The sequence below is a fragment of the Mycteria americana genome, chromosome 1, assembly GCF_035582795.1.
Source record: "Mycteria americana isolate JAX WOST 10 ecotype Jacksonville Zoo and Gardens chromosome 1, USCA_MyAme_1.0, whole genome shotgun sequence".
Lineage (NCBI taxonomy): Eukaryota > Metazoa > Chordata > Aves > Ciconiiformes > Ciconiidae > Mycteria > Mycteria americana.
In genome coordinates this window covers 105,934,539-105,948,453 of record NC_134365.1, presented here as the reverse complement: position 1 = coordinate 105,948,453, position 13,915 = coordinate 105,934,539, and the positions used below count along the sequence as shown (strand labels likewise).

The 13,915-nt window shown below is 41.5% G+C and overlaps 1 protein-coding gene across 1 annotated transcript; it reads left to right on the top strand.

Moving 5' to 3' along the window:
- Window positions 1-1,048: 1,048 nt before the first annotated feature.
- On the top strand, window positions 1,049-13,424 carry CHMP2B (charged multivesicular body protein 2B). The gene is made up of 6 exons (XM_075516304.1): window positions 1,049-1,198; window positions 4,487-4,578; window positions 8,002-8,196; window positions 10,742-10,844; window positions 11,909-12,015; window positions 12,173-13,424. Exons 1-6 carry the CDS (start codon window positions 1,165-1,167, stop codon window positions 12,284-12,286), a joined length of 645 nt encoding a protein of 214 aa, XP_075372419.1. The 5' UTR covers window positions 1,049-1,164; the 3' UTR covers window positions 12,287-13,424.
- Window positions 13,425-13,915: the final 491 nt, after the last annotated feature.

Sequence of the window (13,915 nt, the reverse complement as noted above, 5' to 3'; positions counted from 1 at the left end):
TCTAGCTATCAAAATGCATTACTACATTACAATCACTTGTTTTTCCTTGCAAATTAACATACACCCCCCCTCCTTTAAAGTAAGTGAAGGTATATCTAGCTAGTATTCAAACCAATAGCTCTGTATTTTCTATTATAACTCCTTTTTTATTTCCTAAGGTGATGATACGTACGTAGGTAATTGCCAATGATGAAACCGCGGCTACATTATAAACTGCCTTATTAAAAATTAAGGATTGTAATTAGGCCCTGGAAACCAAGAAAATTATTATTACTTTCTCCACACTCTTCATCTCGCCCACCAGGGTAGCTGTGATCCTCGGACAAAGGCTTGTCTTCGGAAACGAACGCGCGATCCACTCCCTCGGCAGGGCAACGGCCGAGGACGAGGGCTCAAAGCTGGGCAGCTCCTCAGCAAGAACCCACGCCGTACTCGCAGGGGCTGCCGGGGCGCTGCACCCACCCAGCCACACGCGTGTGCTGTAGCCCAGCGCTCCGTGTGTCACAGGCAGACACCAACCCCACGCGTGTTGCCATTTACGATCGGAGCCCCAATCCCTCCGGCTGCCCACGCGCCAAGTTGCACGGGGAGAGGCGGCGCGGGAACTGAGCCCGAGGAGCGCTACACTGCTGAATGTAATTAATTTTTAATAATTAGCTATACACGAAGAAAACCTAAACCCTTGAGCGGTGCACGGAGGGGGAAGCCACGATGGCCCGGCCCGCCCGCACACTACCGCCGGGCGCGCCTCCCCACGCTCCCCTGGGCCGGCTCCCAGGCTCGCCGCCCCGTCACCCCGGACGGTCCCCGGCGCGCCCCTCCCGCGGCTCGGTGTGACCAAACCCACGCGCGGAGAGAAACCCGGCGGGGAGGTGCTGCCACTGCCCCGGCGCGCCCTGGGCAGTGACTCCCCCGGGGGGAGAAGCGGCCCCCGTGCTGCGGCGTCCCGGCAGGGCAAGCGGCCGCCCCGAGGTGCTGCCGCCGCGGGGTAGGCGGGGGCAGCGCGGCGGCCCGTCCCGTTCCAGCCCCGTCCCGCCCCTCGCCGGCGGGGAGGCGGAGCCGGGCGGGTGTGTGCGGCCCGGCCGCTTCCTGGTCACCTGAGGAGGAGGCAGGAGCCCGCTGAGGCGGCGGCGGTGGTGGGGGGCTCCGGGTCTGGCTGCCGCCATGGCCTCGCTCTTCAAGAAGAAGACTGTGGACGGTGAGTGGGGCGCGGGGCCGCCGGCGCCTGGGGGAAAGGGCCCCGCCGCCCCTCTCGCAGCCCGGGGGCGGCTGCCCCCAGCCCTCGTATGGTCCCGGGCGCGGAGCTGGCCCCGGCCTGGGCCCGGGGGGGAGCCGGGAGACCGGGGGTGGTGGCGGCGCCTGCGGGGCGGCCTCGGGCCCTGTGTCCCGGCGGAGCGGGAACTCGCAGGGAGAGGAGGAGGCCACAGCCCGCGCGGGGTGACTCACCGGCGGCACTCGAGCCAGGCGGGGCGGCGGGGAGAGTCTCCGGGCCGGGCCGGCCCGGCCCGCTGGGACAGCGAGGCGGGGGGTTCCCGGGGCCTCGGGCCCTGTGGGGCGACCGGGCCGGGGCGAGGTGTGGTGGGAGCCGGGCCCTGGTGATCCCGGTCTGTGGGTGAGGGAGGAGGAGGAACGTCTCTCGTTGGCAGCGAGGGAACAAAACAGGCCCGCGAAGAGTTGCTGGAGCCGAGAATGAACAGGGACGCGAGCGGTGCTGGTCTGCGGGAGCCAGCTTTCTGCGGCGGGGAGAAGGCGGCCGAGCATGGCCGCAGGCTCCCGGAGATGCTGCCCGGCTGCGCGGAGGGCAGCTGGAGCAGCTGCCGAGCCGCCACCGCTTGCCCCCTTGGCTTTGTACGCGGGTCTTAGGGCAAGTTGGTCTGGATGTTTTTGTAGTCAGTCTGTTGCCAAAACTCTTGATACAGAAATAGCGTTCTCCAAAGTAAAGCCAAAAAAGATCACTTACCTGACCATAGTCCTGTGGGTGACAGTCAGCCCTCCAAATCGGTGTGCCCCACGCGTGGCTGTGGGGCAGAGGCTGGCTGGGGGTTGGCAGGAGCCCCAGAGCTGGCTGTCTGGCATGCTGGGTGCCCTGCGTCAAATCAGGTGGGTCCTCGTTCAAAAACGGCACGCCAAAAATGATGCTGAGCATCAACCAATTGTGTGTCACCGAGGGAGAATACGTATGTTTCCCACTTGTCTCTTCCCATTTTTGGTGCAACACCTGAGAGGGGAGGAAAGGGGAGGTGGCACTAAGCTTCCATGACCAAGGCAGATTGTAGGAGCCAGGTCGAGTCCTGCTGGGTGTCTCTTGTCCAACCTGTTTTAAGGAATGGAGGTGCTTCCTCCTTACCCTGGTGTGTGAGGCGGCGGCGTGAACACACCAGAGTGCCTATCGGCAAAAGGCTTTCTCCGGAATACCCCATCTTCTTCTGTCTGCTGGAGTAAAGCTAGGAATTTGCGTCAGTTATCAGAGAGAAACAAGAACCAAGTTCTCATCTTGGCCTTCACTTGCAGAAACAAATGAAAGGGCCTGTAACTGCAGATAGTTGTTGTTTTCGGTTTATTGCTATCCTTAGTTTGAGCCACTATGTGAGATCAGGAACAACAAGTATGCATCTTGCTCACCCTTACTGTTTCCTGACTTAAGTATAGTTCTTGTTTCTCATCGTCTTGAAGTTCCTACTTCTTAAGCTTTCTACACTAAGGGATTCTTTTAATAGTTATTGTAGTTAGAAAAGACAGTCTTGTACATAGCTATTAAGCTTTTTCTTTCATTTTTGCAAGTGCAGCTGTGCAAGTAATATACATCTGTCTACCTTCAAAATTACTTGCCTGTAGCATTGTTTCCAGAATAATTTTCTCTGCTGCTTTGCCGGTGTGAAGAATGCGGCGTTATATTCAGTGTCATCTTTCAGCTCTTCATTATTGTCCATTGAAAAGTCTACAGCTTCTGAAGACACTTTTTGTGTAGTTCTCGGAGCAGTAGTAGTGCAGTAAAAACAGGTCTCTCTTTCACAGAGTTTGTTTGGAATATGTATTTATTTGGCCAAAACCAATTGGTGGGAGGGGGTAGTGTATATGCCCTCTTTAAAATGCCACTGAAGGTTTGGGGCTTTTCTAATTCAAATCTATTAAGGTTGAAATAATTTCACCAATGGATGTTTTACAGTATTTCTGATTGTGGGAATGAAGAACGTAAATCCTTCTTTCTGTTTGTAGCAAAATTGTTGGAAGCCTTAAAAAATGAAAAGGGTGGCTGTGGTTTCTAGAATTTATTCTTCATGCCTTTATTTCTGTTAGTAACTCTGCCTGTTTGTATTCATTTTTCACATGTTTCAAACTTTGTAAGTACAGTAGCAGTGCCCTGCCATGATGTTACTTCTGTGGATTAGAAGAAAGAGCTCTAAACAAAGTTTATGTGACAGTCTGCTCCTTTTAAACTCCCACCCAAAGTTTATCTAGTGTTGTGTAGACATATACACTAGGAGTGGAAGAATCTCTTCCTAAAAGTACTAACTTCTTTCCTCTCTAAAGGTCAGAGGATGCTGAGTCAGATGCAGACCTCTTTACCTTTGCCCAGGTGAATCACACCAAAGCATGTGCTGTAAATGCCAACAAAAGTTAATTGCAACAAGCATGATAGATGCCTATATTGTAAATAATACTTGCTTTAATAAGTGGATGTTACTGGTAAATAATTTTTAAATAGTACAGTGGACAAAACTCCTGTGAAGGGTGATATGTTTCACCTGACAGACAGTGTTCAAGCTTCTGCTGGCAATGTCAGTTGTCAGGAAACTTAAAATTGCTATAAAGACCTCCGCTTTCCTATCTTAATATTCTTAAGCATCTGCTAATTGAAAAAGTTTGAACTTTATAGTCTTTTTATTGCTTTATAGTCTGACTTGAAGTTGGGCTGCACGGATGTGGTACGTTTGTGGAGGAGAGTAATCTCCATCAAACCAGAATAAGGACAGAGGAGAGCGGGATCCAGGACTTGCATCTAGGAGTATTGTCACTGTTTTAATGGACTTGGGAATGCCTTAACTGCTCTGAGATCTCATATATAAGGTTTCTTCAGCTGATCTACCAGTTGCAGTTGGGCCTGACTGGTTGAAAATCAGTAGGTCACAGTGAATATGTTATTGCTGAGTTAGGGTTGAACTTGCAGAAAAGTGTGTGTACCTAACTCTTACTGTGTGGTTAAAGCTCTTGCTATGGTCATGGGGCAAAGAAACATACTAGGTAAAATAGCCTTTTTGTTACGGGATATGACCTATGCTGCTGAAACATAATCATGTTGTATACATAAAATTGTATTTTGCTAATATTTCCTTTATTTGAAATGCTGACAATTCTTTTATAGCTGACTGTTCATTCTGAACAAAGGGAGGCTGTCAAACATACTGCATGTCTGCAGAGTGCTTAGGAGACAAGATGTTTATGTAATATTGAAAACTTTTCCCAGCTATAAATATTTTCTTTCCAGATATAATAAAGGAGCAAAATCGAGAGTTAAGAGGTACACAGCGGGCTATAACCAGAGATAGAGCAGCACTCGAAAAACAGGAAAAACAACTGGTAAGTAGAGCAGGGAACTTTATTTTACTCTTTAAAAATGAACACACACCCCCAATATAACAGAAAACTTGCAAAGTACTAAAGATACAACTCAATGTATAATAATTGAACACTAAAAAAGTTGTCTTCCCCTTTTTGACCTTTCAGTTATTAAAATTGTGTTGGAAAAAATTTACTCTCTAAAACTGATTCTCAGTCTTTAACATAGGAAAAGCCTGAAACAATGTGTTTAGATTAAATAACCACATTCATTTTTCCCTTCCATTATTAGCATTCTCTATCTCTAGAAGGTTTTTTCTAACAGGCTTGCAAATCAGTGGTGTTGTGGTGGAAAAACTAAAAGAAGTGTCAGTGCTATCATATGTTACTATGACTCTCCAGTGGGAGAGAGTACCTGAAAAAATGTAGGGTATCATGAATACCCCACAGGGTGGTTATTTTCATTCATATAGAACTTCCCTAAAACTGGTTAATAATAGTAAAACTATCTGCCTAAATTAGGATCTATTTAAAACTTAGTGTGTGTGAGCTATTGAGTATTCAGTGAATGGATGCTGCACCTGTGTGGCAGTATAATTGGATAAATGGATGTGACAGATGGTGGGGTTTGATGCATGAAGACATGCTCAGACTGTGGGAAAAGCTATGCAAATCCAGCCACTGTTTCAGTAGCTATTGAGGTGTTGTTTCATGGCAGCAGGTCGCATGAATACCAAGAGCTGGGAATAATAAAGTAAAAGAGGTCAGAAAAATTGTTTCTGGAAGCCTTGAATACGTAAGATATAATAGGTTATTCATAGATAAGGCATTCTTCAGTATGAAATATTCTGACTCTGGAAATAAATAACCTTAATTTTCATGAATACTCAGGTTGAAGCTTTGATTCCTTACTACAGTAAATTGTTTCAGAAATGTTGGATTTCTGAGGAGAAGAAGAAAGGAGAAGTGAAATATGTCTTTGAAAAAGTTAAAATTTGCTGTTAGAATGAGAGAATTGGTGGACCATAAATATTAATGTTCAAAGTCAGATCAGGTGAAAAAGGACCAAGGGCTTGCCAGTCAATCTCAGAACATTTTGTTATGTACTTTGTTCAGAAAGACTTTTTTTCCCTTAACTATGAGGTACTACTCTGAGAAAACCTAGTTACATTAATTCTATGTATAAAAATACCTTAAAGTATGCAGACAGTTCTGTTTCAGTTCAGTAACCTCATATGACTATATGAATTTTGATTTTTTTTATTTTTTTTTTCTCAGGAGAACATAACTGACTAATAAGCTTGCCTCAAACCTCTCAAAAGCAAATAATGTGTTGCAGCTCTTTACCCAACTTCTTAATTAAGAATAAAATAATCTATATATAGGGTTTGATTTTTGCAGCTGGATTATCTGCAGTGATTTAGCAATGGTTGGTGTAGGTTTGTATTTCACTTTGAAAATCAGGTTATAAATGCTACATAGGCATTTCATCTCAGTGAGAAAATCCCTGTTTTCATAGAATCATAGAATGCTTTGGATTGGAAGGGACCTTCACAGGTCACCTAGTCCAACCCCCTGTAAGAGCAGGGACATCTAGATGGATAGGATAACTAGATCCTATGGATATGGAATAGGATATCTAGATGGATAGGATATCTAGCAGGATAACTAGATCAGCTTGCTCAGAGCCCCATCCAACCTGACCTTCAATGTTTCCAGGGATGGGGCCTCCACTACCTCTCTGGGCAACCTGTTCCAGTGCCTCACCACCCTTGTTGTAAAAAATTTCTTTCTTAAATCCAGTCTAAATCTGCCCTCCCTTAGTTTAAAACTATTGCTCCCTGTCCTGTCACAACAGGCCTTCCTAAAGTCTGCCCCCTTTTCTTTCCTATAGGCCCCCTTTTCTTTCCTATAGGCCCCCTTTTCTTTCCTATAGGCCCCCTTTTCAAATGTTTGCTGTTAAAACTGGGTGCAAACTAGTGTTTGCTAGTGTGCAAACTAATCCCTCCTATCCTTCACAATAGTTGAGGTATGAAAAAAGGAGATAATACTCTGGGCATGCTATAGAAATTTGGTTTTGTGGTCTCAAGTTACAAAGAGGACAGCTTTACATATATTTCAGGCCTCTAATGTTTGAACAGTCTCATGCTCCTTATTTGCTGATCTGTACCTTCTTGGATTAAAAATAGTATGTGTGACACAGACTTTCAGAAATTGTGGATTTACAGAGCAGATCTTGTGCCAGTGCCATCTCTATAGTAAACTTAACCATGATCTTTCCTAGTAGTAAAGCTAATGCAGTGGGTCAGTTTACACTTGCCTTTAAACATGACTTTTGCATATCCTGGTGACCAGTATTTACCTTTTCAGAGCAACATATCTTCTTATAAGTGCAGATTTCTGGACTACAGTGCACATAAAGTGAAGCAACTGTATTCCTGCAGCAGGTATATTCTCCTGAAGATTCACAGGAGAAAGCTGGTCTTTAAAGGTTGCTTTCACTTAATGGTAAAAATAAAAATATAAAATTGGACGTATACAAAGAACTGAGATACTATGGCAAGCCCTCCTTAAAAAGGCTGAAAAGGAAAAATTAGTTGAAAAGTTTACATTACCAAGTCTCAAATCAGAAGGCATACTTTGAAAAATCCCAGCTGATAATCTTATTTGTGCCAAACTTCTTTCTGGTACCTCTGGGCTAAATAGCTCGCTATTTCTCCTTAAATTGATAGACTGGGGTTTGGGTTTTTTTGTAAGCCAGAAGTGTCTGTCTTAAGGTTTAAGCACATATTGTTGTAGACAAATTATACCACTTTTTTTTATGTGCTAAGTTAAGTCCAGCTAAATTATGTGGGCAAACAGCCTGTTATTACTGGTCGTCTAACTTTATCTACTTCGTCCCCAAAAAGGTTATGAGATTCTGAGATTCTCTGGAGGCTGAAAAAGTGTTGAAAAGAACCTGTGAACTCCCCATTTCTTCCACGGGTGATGTGGCCTGATTGCCCATGAATGCAAGAAATCAAAGATGATTAGAGTCATGGCAATAATAGTTGGCTGGCCATAATAATTTCTTCACTTTGGTGGTGTTTTTTTTTTTTTTTTTTAAGGGTTACTCCTTATTCAGATATGGAATTGAGTGTGCACATATAAGTGAATGTGATGTTATGCAGAAGTTGAAGCCTTTTGGGGAACTGTGTGCTACTGTACTATAATTCAGTTTTGTTGTGTTTTTTTTTCTTCTGGTCAAATCATAACAGCATTGCATTTATTCTACTAAATAGCCTTGGTAGAAGAGCAAGGAAGACTATTTATATAGCTTTAAATGTCTTCAAAAAATCAAGAGGATAGTTAACTTTTGGAATTTAATTATTAGTGCTAAGGCTTAATTATAGTCTTTGTTTGAATGAAAATTCTGTAGAATTAATCATATACCTTTTTTAATAGGAACTGGAAATAAAGAAAATGGCTAAGACTGGTAACAAAGAAGCCTGTAAAGTGCTAGCAAAACAGCTTGTACAACTGCGGAAGCAGAAAAATCGGACATACGCTGTTAGCTCTAAAGTCACTTCTATGTCGACTCAAACAAAGGTCATGAACTCTCAGATGAAGATGGCAGGAGCTATGTCAACTACAGCAAAAGTAAGCTGTTACAAGACATTCTTTTACATTAAAATGCAGCATATGGTTGCAAAAGTTAAGTTGTGTTATTTTGTATAAGACAATTGAAGGGATAAAATTTATTGCTTAGTACCCCAAATGGTGTTGAGGATACAGTAGGGAAATGTAATTTGATTCATATTATGAAATTTTTGTCTAGCCAATCCGGCCAGTTAGCACCTAAGCAAGCATATTTTCATGGGCTAGACATCTGTCAAATGTTTGCATGATAAAAATAAACTCTAATGCCAGCGGAAGAACTCTCTTAGTACATCAAAAAAACCCAAACCATGCTGCTACAGTGTCTTGCCTGTATATCTTGTCACAAGCAGTTTTTATTGGGAAAAAGTAGGTCATGCTTCATCTAGAAATCAAGGCACTGTGTCACAGTAGCTTTATGGCTTGTGCAAAAAGTAGGTTATTGCTTTGGATCCTTAAGTTCCTAAGGAAATCTAGTCTGGAGTTCCCTGTCATTCTCGCTCTCTGTGCTCTGAGAAAAGAGTATTGCATTAAGTTTTCTCACAAATCTCATCTCATAAGAGCCTGAAAAATCTCAGTTATCCGAGTTAGTTGTGAACTTTCCCATTTCCCTGAATTGATAAATAGGGAGTTTGCTTTTGGCAAGGAGGATTGTTCAGCTTGAGGTGTAGGAAACAGAATTAGCGCACGTCATCGTAGACGAGTTGTGCTTTTATCACAGTCCAAGTTAAATCCACTTACGTGCCAGTTAAACACAGTAATGCAATGCAACTTAGTGCAGAAAGTAATTACTGCTAAGTTGTTGCTGTCAGGTATCTTTAGAAGCAGTATGTTGGCAGATATCAGTTGTTCAGTGATACAAAGTTGTGGCTCTGTAGCAAACTTTCCATCCTCCATTACTGATCCACAATGGGGGGGCTTGTCTGACTGGACAAGCGGTCAAGTTAAACACTTTACTCAGTGTTCCTACAACAGTGTTGCATGTGAACAAGTTGTTCTTGCTTTTTACTTATTATGTGGTTGACTTGTTTTTATCTGAGACCTCTTGGATTAAATTTCTCAAACCCAAAGTGTTGCTAGACTAATTATGAAGGTTAAGTCAGTAGAAAAAACCAAACATTTAAAAAATAAATTAACCAGCATCCAGGAAAGTGATTTTTTTTTTTTTTTGAAACACAGCAGGTACTTCTATGGACTAGTTTGTGTAACACTATTGCAGACGAAGGTGTTAAATTCTTTTGGTCACTTTTAAAGCAAGTATTTTGCCTTATCAACACAGGAAGCTTATAGAAGAAAAGTATTCAGTTGTAAATTTTGAAGCTTATAAAGTATTCTTAATATCATACAACCATCAGTGAAAAATATGTGGAATCGGTTACCTCAACAAGCAAGACAAATACATGAATGCGAAGCTTTCAAAGTATTTTGTATACACTTTTTAGCATGTGTGGCACTAATTTTGGACATAGTAAAGTCCAGTGAATAGTTACCTGTTTCTTTTATTCAAACGACTGACCCTTATTTTCTGAAGATACATAAACTCTATATCAGTTCAGTGCAAATATTTTTGATGTCCATCTGTAAGTCTTGTAAAAGAATTCTAAAGAACCAACACCCTTTAAGTCCGGAACAACTTTTTAAATTCAAATAATGTGACTATGCACACAGTCTTTGAAATTCAAGTAACATTAGAAGCATAATACTTTATCACTTTAAACAAACTCAGATGTGAAGGCAGAAGAGCCTTCTACGAAGCCAGTAGCGGCTGTGGTAGCTTGATAGCATCCCTTTTAATTAACCAACTCTTTTATCTTCTCAAAGATGGTTAGATTTTACGTTTGAATTGCTTGTGTCTATATTTAGACCTATATTTAGGTTTTGACGTCCCATGAGAGATACAGTAGCTTGCTTCTTAGGAAAGAAGAAAATATTAAATACCGGTGCCTGCAAAGGCAGTGCTGCATACTTGTAGTAAAACAGGTGAAGTTTATTACACTGTCACAGAAAGATCTCTGCCCATTACAAAGGTTCACCCTAAGCTAATATGTACTTCCTGAACACTTCGGTATTTGCTTTTCAGAGAAAAGTAATTTTTCCATTAAATTATAACATAAAGAAACAATTGTAATTTAATGCCTGTCCTCTAGTGGTGGTTCAAATACATGTTCCTTACTGAATAAAAATCCTGCACCCATTTACCTCTTTAAAGTGTATAGACTGCAAGTTAGGAAATATTGTCCCATTTTTTAAATTTAGATCAGGCAGATTTTTCCTAATATAAGGCCAGGAGAAGGGTCGTGGTGCAAGAAAGACACATACATTTAAAAGCATATCTATTAGGGTGGTAGATAGCAATATTTCTTACTAGGTGCAGACTGTACTATTGATCTGTGATCTAACTGCAGTTCTCACAGGATGTAAAGAGACAAGGAAAGTGAAATTTGGAGTGAAGGTTTTTTTATTAGAAAAATCTTATTCCTTCTTAATGTATGTATTGGCCTTTACTAATGTCTTATCGTATAATTAAGGGTTTTGTCAATATTAATAGACAATGCAAGCAGTTAATAAGAAAATGGACCCACAAAAGACACTACAAACTATGCAGAATTTCCAGAAGGAAAACATGAAGATGGAAATGACTGAAGAAATGAGTAAGTTCTGCACTGCAGGGAACAGCTGGCTGTAGCCCACAGTGCTCTTGAAGGGATAGAACCAGTCTAGAAATACTGATGCTTGAGGTTTTATTTCTACATTTCATGAGATTGACAGCAAAAACAAAGAGCAAACAAAACAATGCATGTCTGAGCAGGGAGGCTGCCTTAGGCTTTTTAGCAGCTCTAGATACATAAATCCATTTCTTCTCATCTTCCTGCAAAAAACCCATTATACTTCTAGAAAGGACATACTGGAAAGGAAGGGCATTCAAGACCAGTTCAAAACCTGGTTGGCATAACTGGTAGGGGGACTTGAAAAATTGCCCTTTCTTGTAGCTGATAGTTTTGCATGTGCTTTTTCTCTTCTGGGACTGGACACTTAAATTTGAGTTTAATTTAGAGAGTATTGATCATCTCAGCTTTACGTACATGGTTGTATGGGATGTTTTTGTCTCCTTTTTTATTTTAAAGCACAAACTTCTTGGGGTGTGGGAATTTCTTTTTCCTGATTGCATCTGTCCACTGTCAACTAAATAATACCAAACTTCCTGCTGTTGCTAGCACAGTCTCTTTCCTATCATAATCCCTGCCACTGTGTTGGCCATAGTAAGCAGTAATGACTCAAAACAATATTGCTGAGCAAGATGCAAACACCTCAACTGCACAGAATTGTATTGTTGCAATTCAGAAATTAGCTGAGTAATTAAGAATTTTGCAACTTATTTGGAGGAGGAAGAGGAAAGCGATTTTTATGGAACTGTAGAAGATGTTTTTAAGAAATGTTAAAATCTAGTAGGGGGGGAAATAGAGCAACTGAACTATTTTCGTGAAACCAAACATTTTTATAAGAACAGTCGTGCCTTACCCTGTTGTCGCTCTAGCTGTGCGCGCAGGCTTTGCAAGGCAGAGGTAAGAAAGCCTCTCCGATATACAGCTGCTTTCTGTGGTACCTTACACATCGGTATTACTGCTACATTCTGGGAGGGTAGAAAGATGGTACTAAGTTATTTCAGAAATCTTTTTGCTTAATGTGGTGTGGATTTTTTTTTCTTTCTTCTAAGTTAATGATACTCTGGATGATATTTTTGATGCTTCTGATGAAGAGGAGGAAAGCCAAGATATTGTTAACCAAGTACTTGATGAGATAGGAATTGAAATCTCTGGAAAGGTATGGCTATTTTTACCGAGTTCATATGCTTCTTCCCCTTCATTCCTTTTTTTAAAATAGTTTATTCTAGCAGGCTTTATTTTACAGTCCTATTCTAGAAGTCAGCTTGTCATAACATGTATTATTTTGACTGAAGAAAACTTCTGTCTTCTTCTAGATGGCCAAAGCTCCGTCAGCTGCCAGAGGCTTACCATCTGCATCAACATCGAAAGCTGCTACCATATCAGATGAAGAGATTGAACGGCAGCTCAAAGCTTTGGGAGTTGATTAGCTTGATGGCAATATACAGTCTGCCCTCTAATTTTTCAGCTGCAGACAGTTGTAAAAAGTGCAAATACTCTTTCATTGCAACTGATGTCTAGGAAAACTCTGAAGCTTCAGAAATGACAACTTAAAGTTGGTACTGGGGGAAGGAGAAGGGGAGAATATTTTGAATCAATTTGCAGGGAGAGGTACACTTGGTGTGTCCATTGCACGGAGTCTTCTTGAGCACTGGACCAACCAGGGATGTAGTTCAAATGATAAATTCATTTATACCTGATCTGAATCTGTCCTCTGAATTCAAAGTTTTCTTCTATCTCAGTTCCTTATCTATCTTTAGAATTGGCTATTCTGTGGCTGGTGGTGATGTCCCCTAGGACAGCACCTATATAATATATATCATTTTTATAGAACTATTGCTATAGAAAAATTCTTAGTCTGTCATCTTAGCACAAATGAAACCACCTCTGCTCTTAGTTGGAAACTATTTTCTTTTGATGAGAAATAGGCTTGAAAGTCTAGCAAATTTAGGCAGAAAGAAAAAGCATTTTATGTATTTCTTTCAAGTTCCTGTAGTAACTTTTGAGTTGATTAAATAATAGCTGGTTATTCTTTTTACTGAAAGGGAAGGATACAGTCCTTGTGCAGTTAATTTTAAGGGAAGAGGATTTAAATTTCTTAGTGAACTTTGTTGCATGAAAGGCACTGATTGAACTCTATTGTACTGTAACATAGCTGGTTTCAACAGAATTGCTGTGCCTTTATGTACATAAATCTTGTACCTTTGTGATTTTTTTTCAGAATGAGTCTTTGAAAGGTGAGTAAACTGTAATTAAGACAGGTTTCGCAGAACACTGGCAAGAGCTCTGTGTACACTTGATGGGACTCAGTGCTGAAGTTCAGAAATGCACTTGTTCAGAAATGCCACTTGCGCACTTGCAAAAAGGACATTTGCCTGAAACAATATTTGTATATATTTTACAGTATTTCTTAATGGAAGATAACTGTGCATAATTGTATTGTTTACTAAGATGCAATTGATCACATTGATAAGCTAAATCTAAATTTTAGTTTTGAGACCAATTTTGAATGATACATGATAATTACTTGCCTAAACGCTATAATAAAAGTGTTCTGGTTCTATGAAGGTTTTTCTATGGCCTCTGAACTGCATCAGCGTGATTCTAGCTTTAAGTGGAATGCACTGGGATAACAAAATAAGAACTGATGATAGTTTAAATAGGTCACAAAGTCTGAGAATGCAGTTCCCATTTATGACTTCCCAGATGGTGTGAAGTTCCTCAGCCCTTACTCTGCTGGGGATTATTTGCCCCTCAGTTGTGCTGATTTAGTGGGGCTAAAGTGTTGTTTCATTGAACAGAAACAACAAAATCATCTTGGCTTTAAAAAGAGAAAAGCAAAATACCTCCCAAGAGTGAGACCAGGATAACTGTTGGGTGACAAACTTCATAAAGAGACTTTGCTGCTAGAGGTGTAGCAGGAAACCATAACCTCTATGAATCTACTGTTGTCGCACCATCTGCTTTTTAGGACTGAAGTCAGCAGAGAAAGGAAAAACAGGTGAGCCTTCATCTGGTTTTTGGCATAGAAAGGGAGGTGTTCTTTCTCTTTGAAGGAA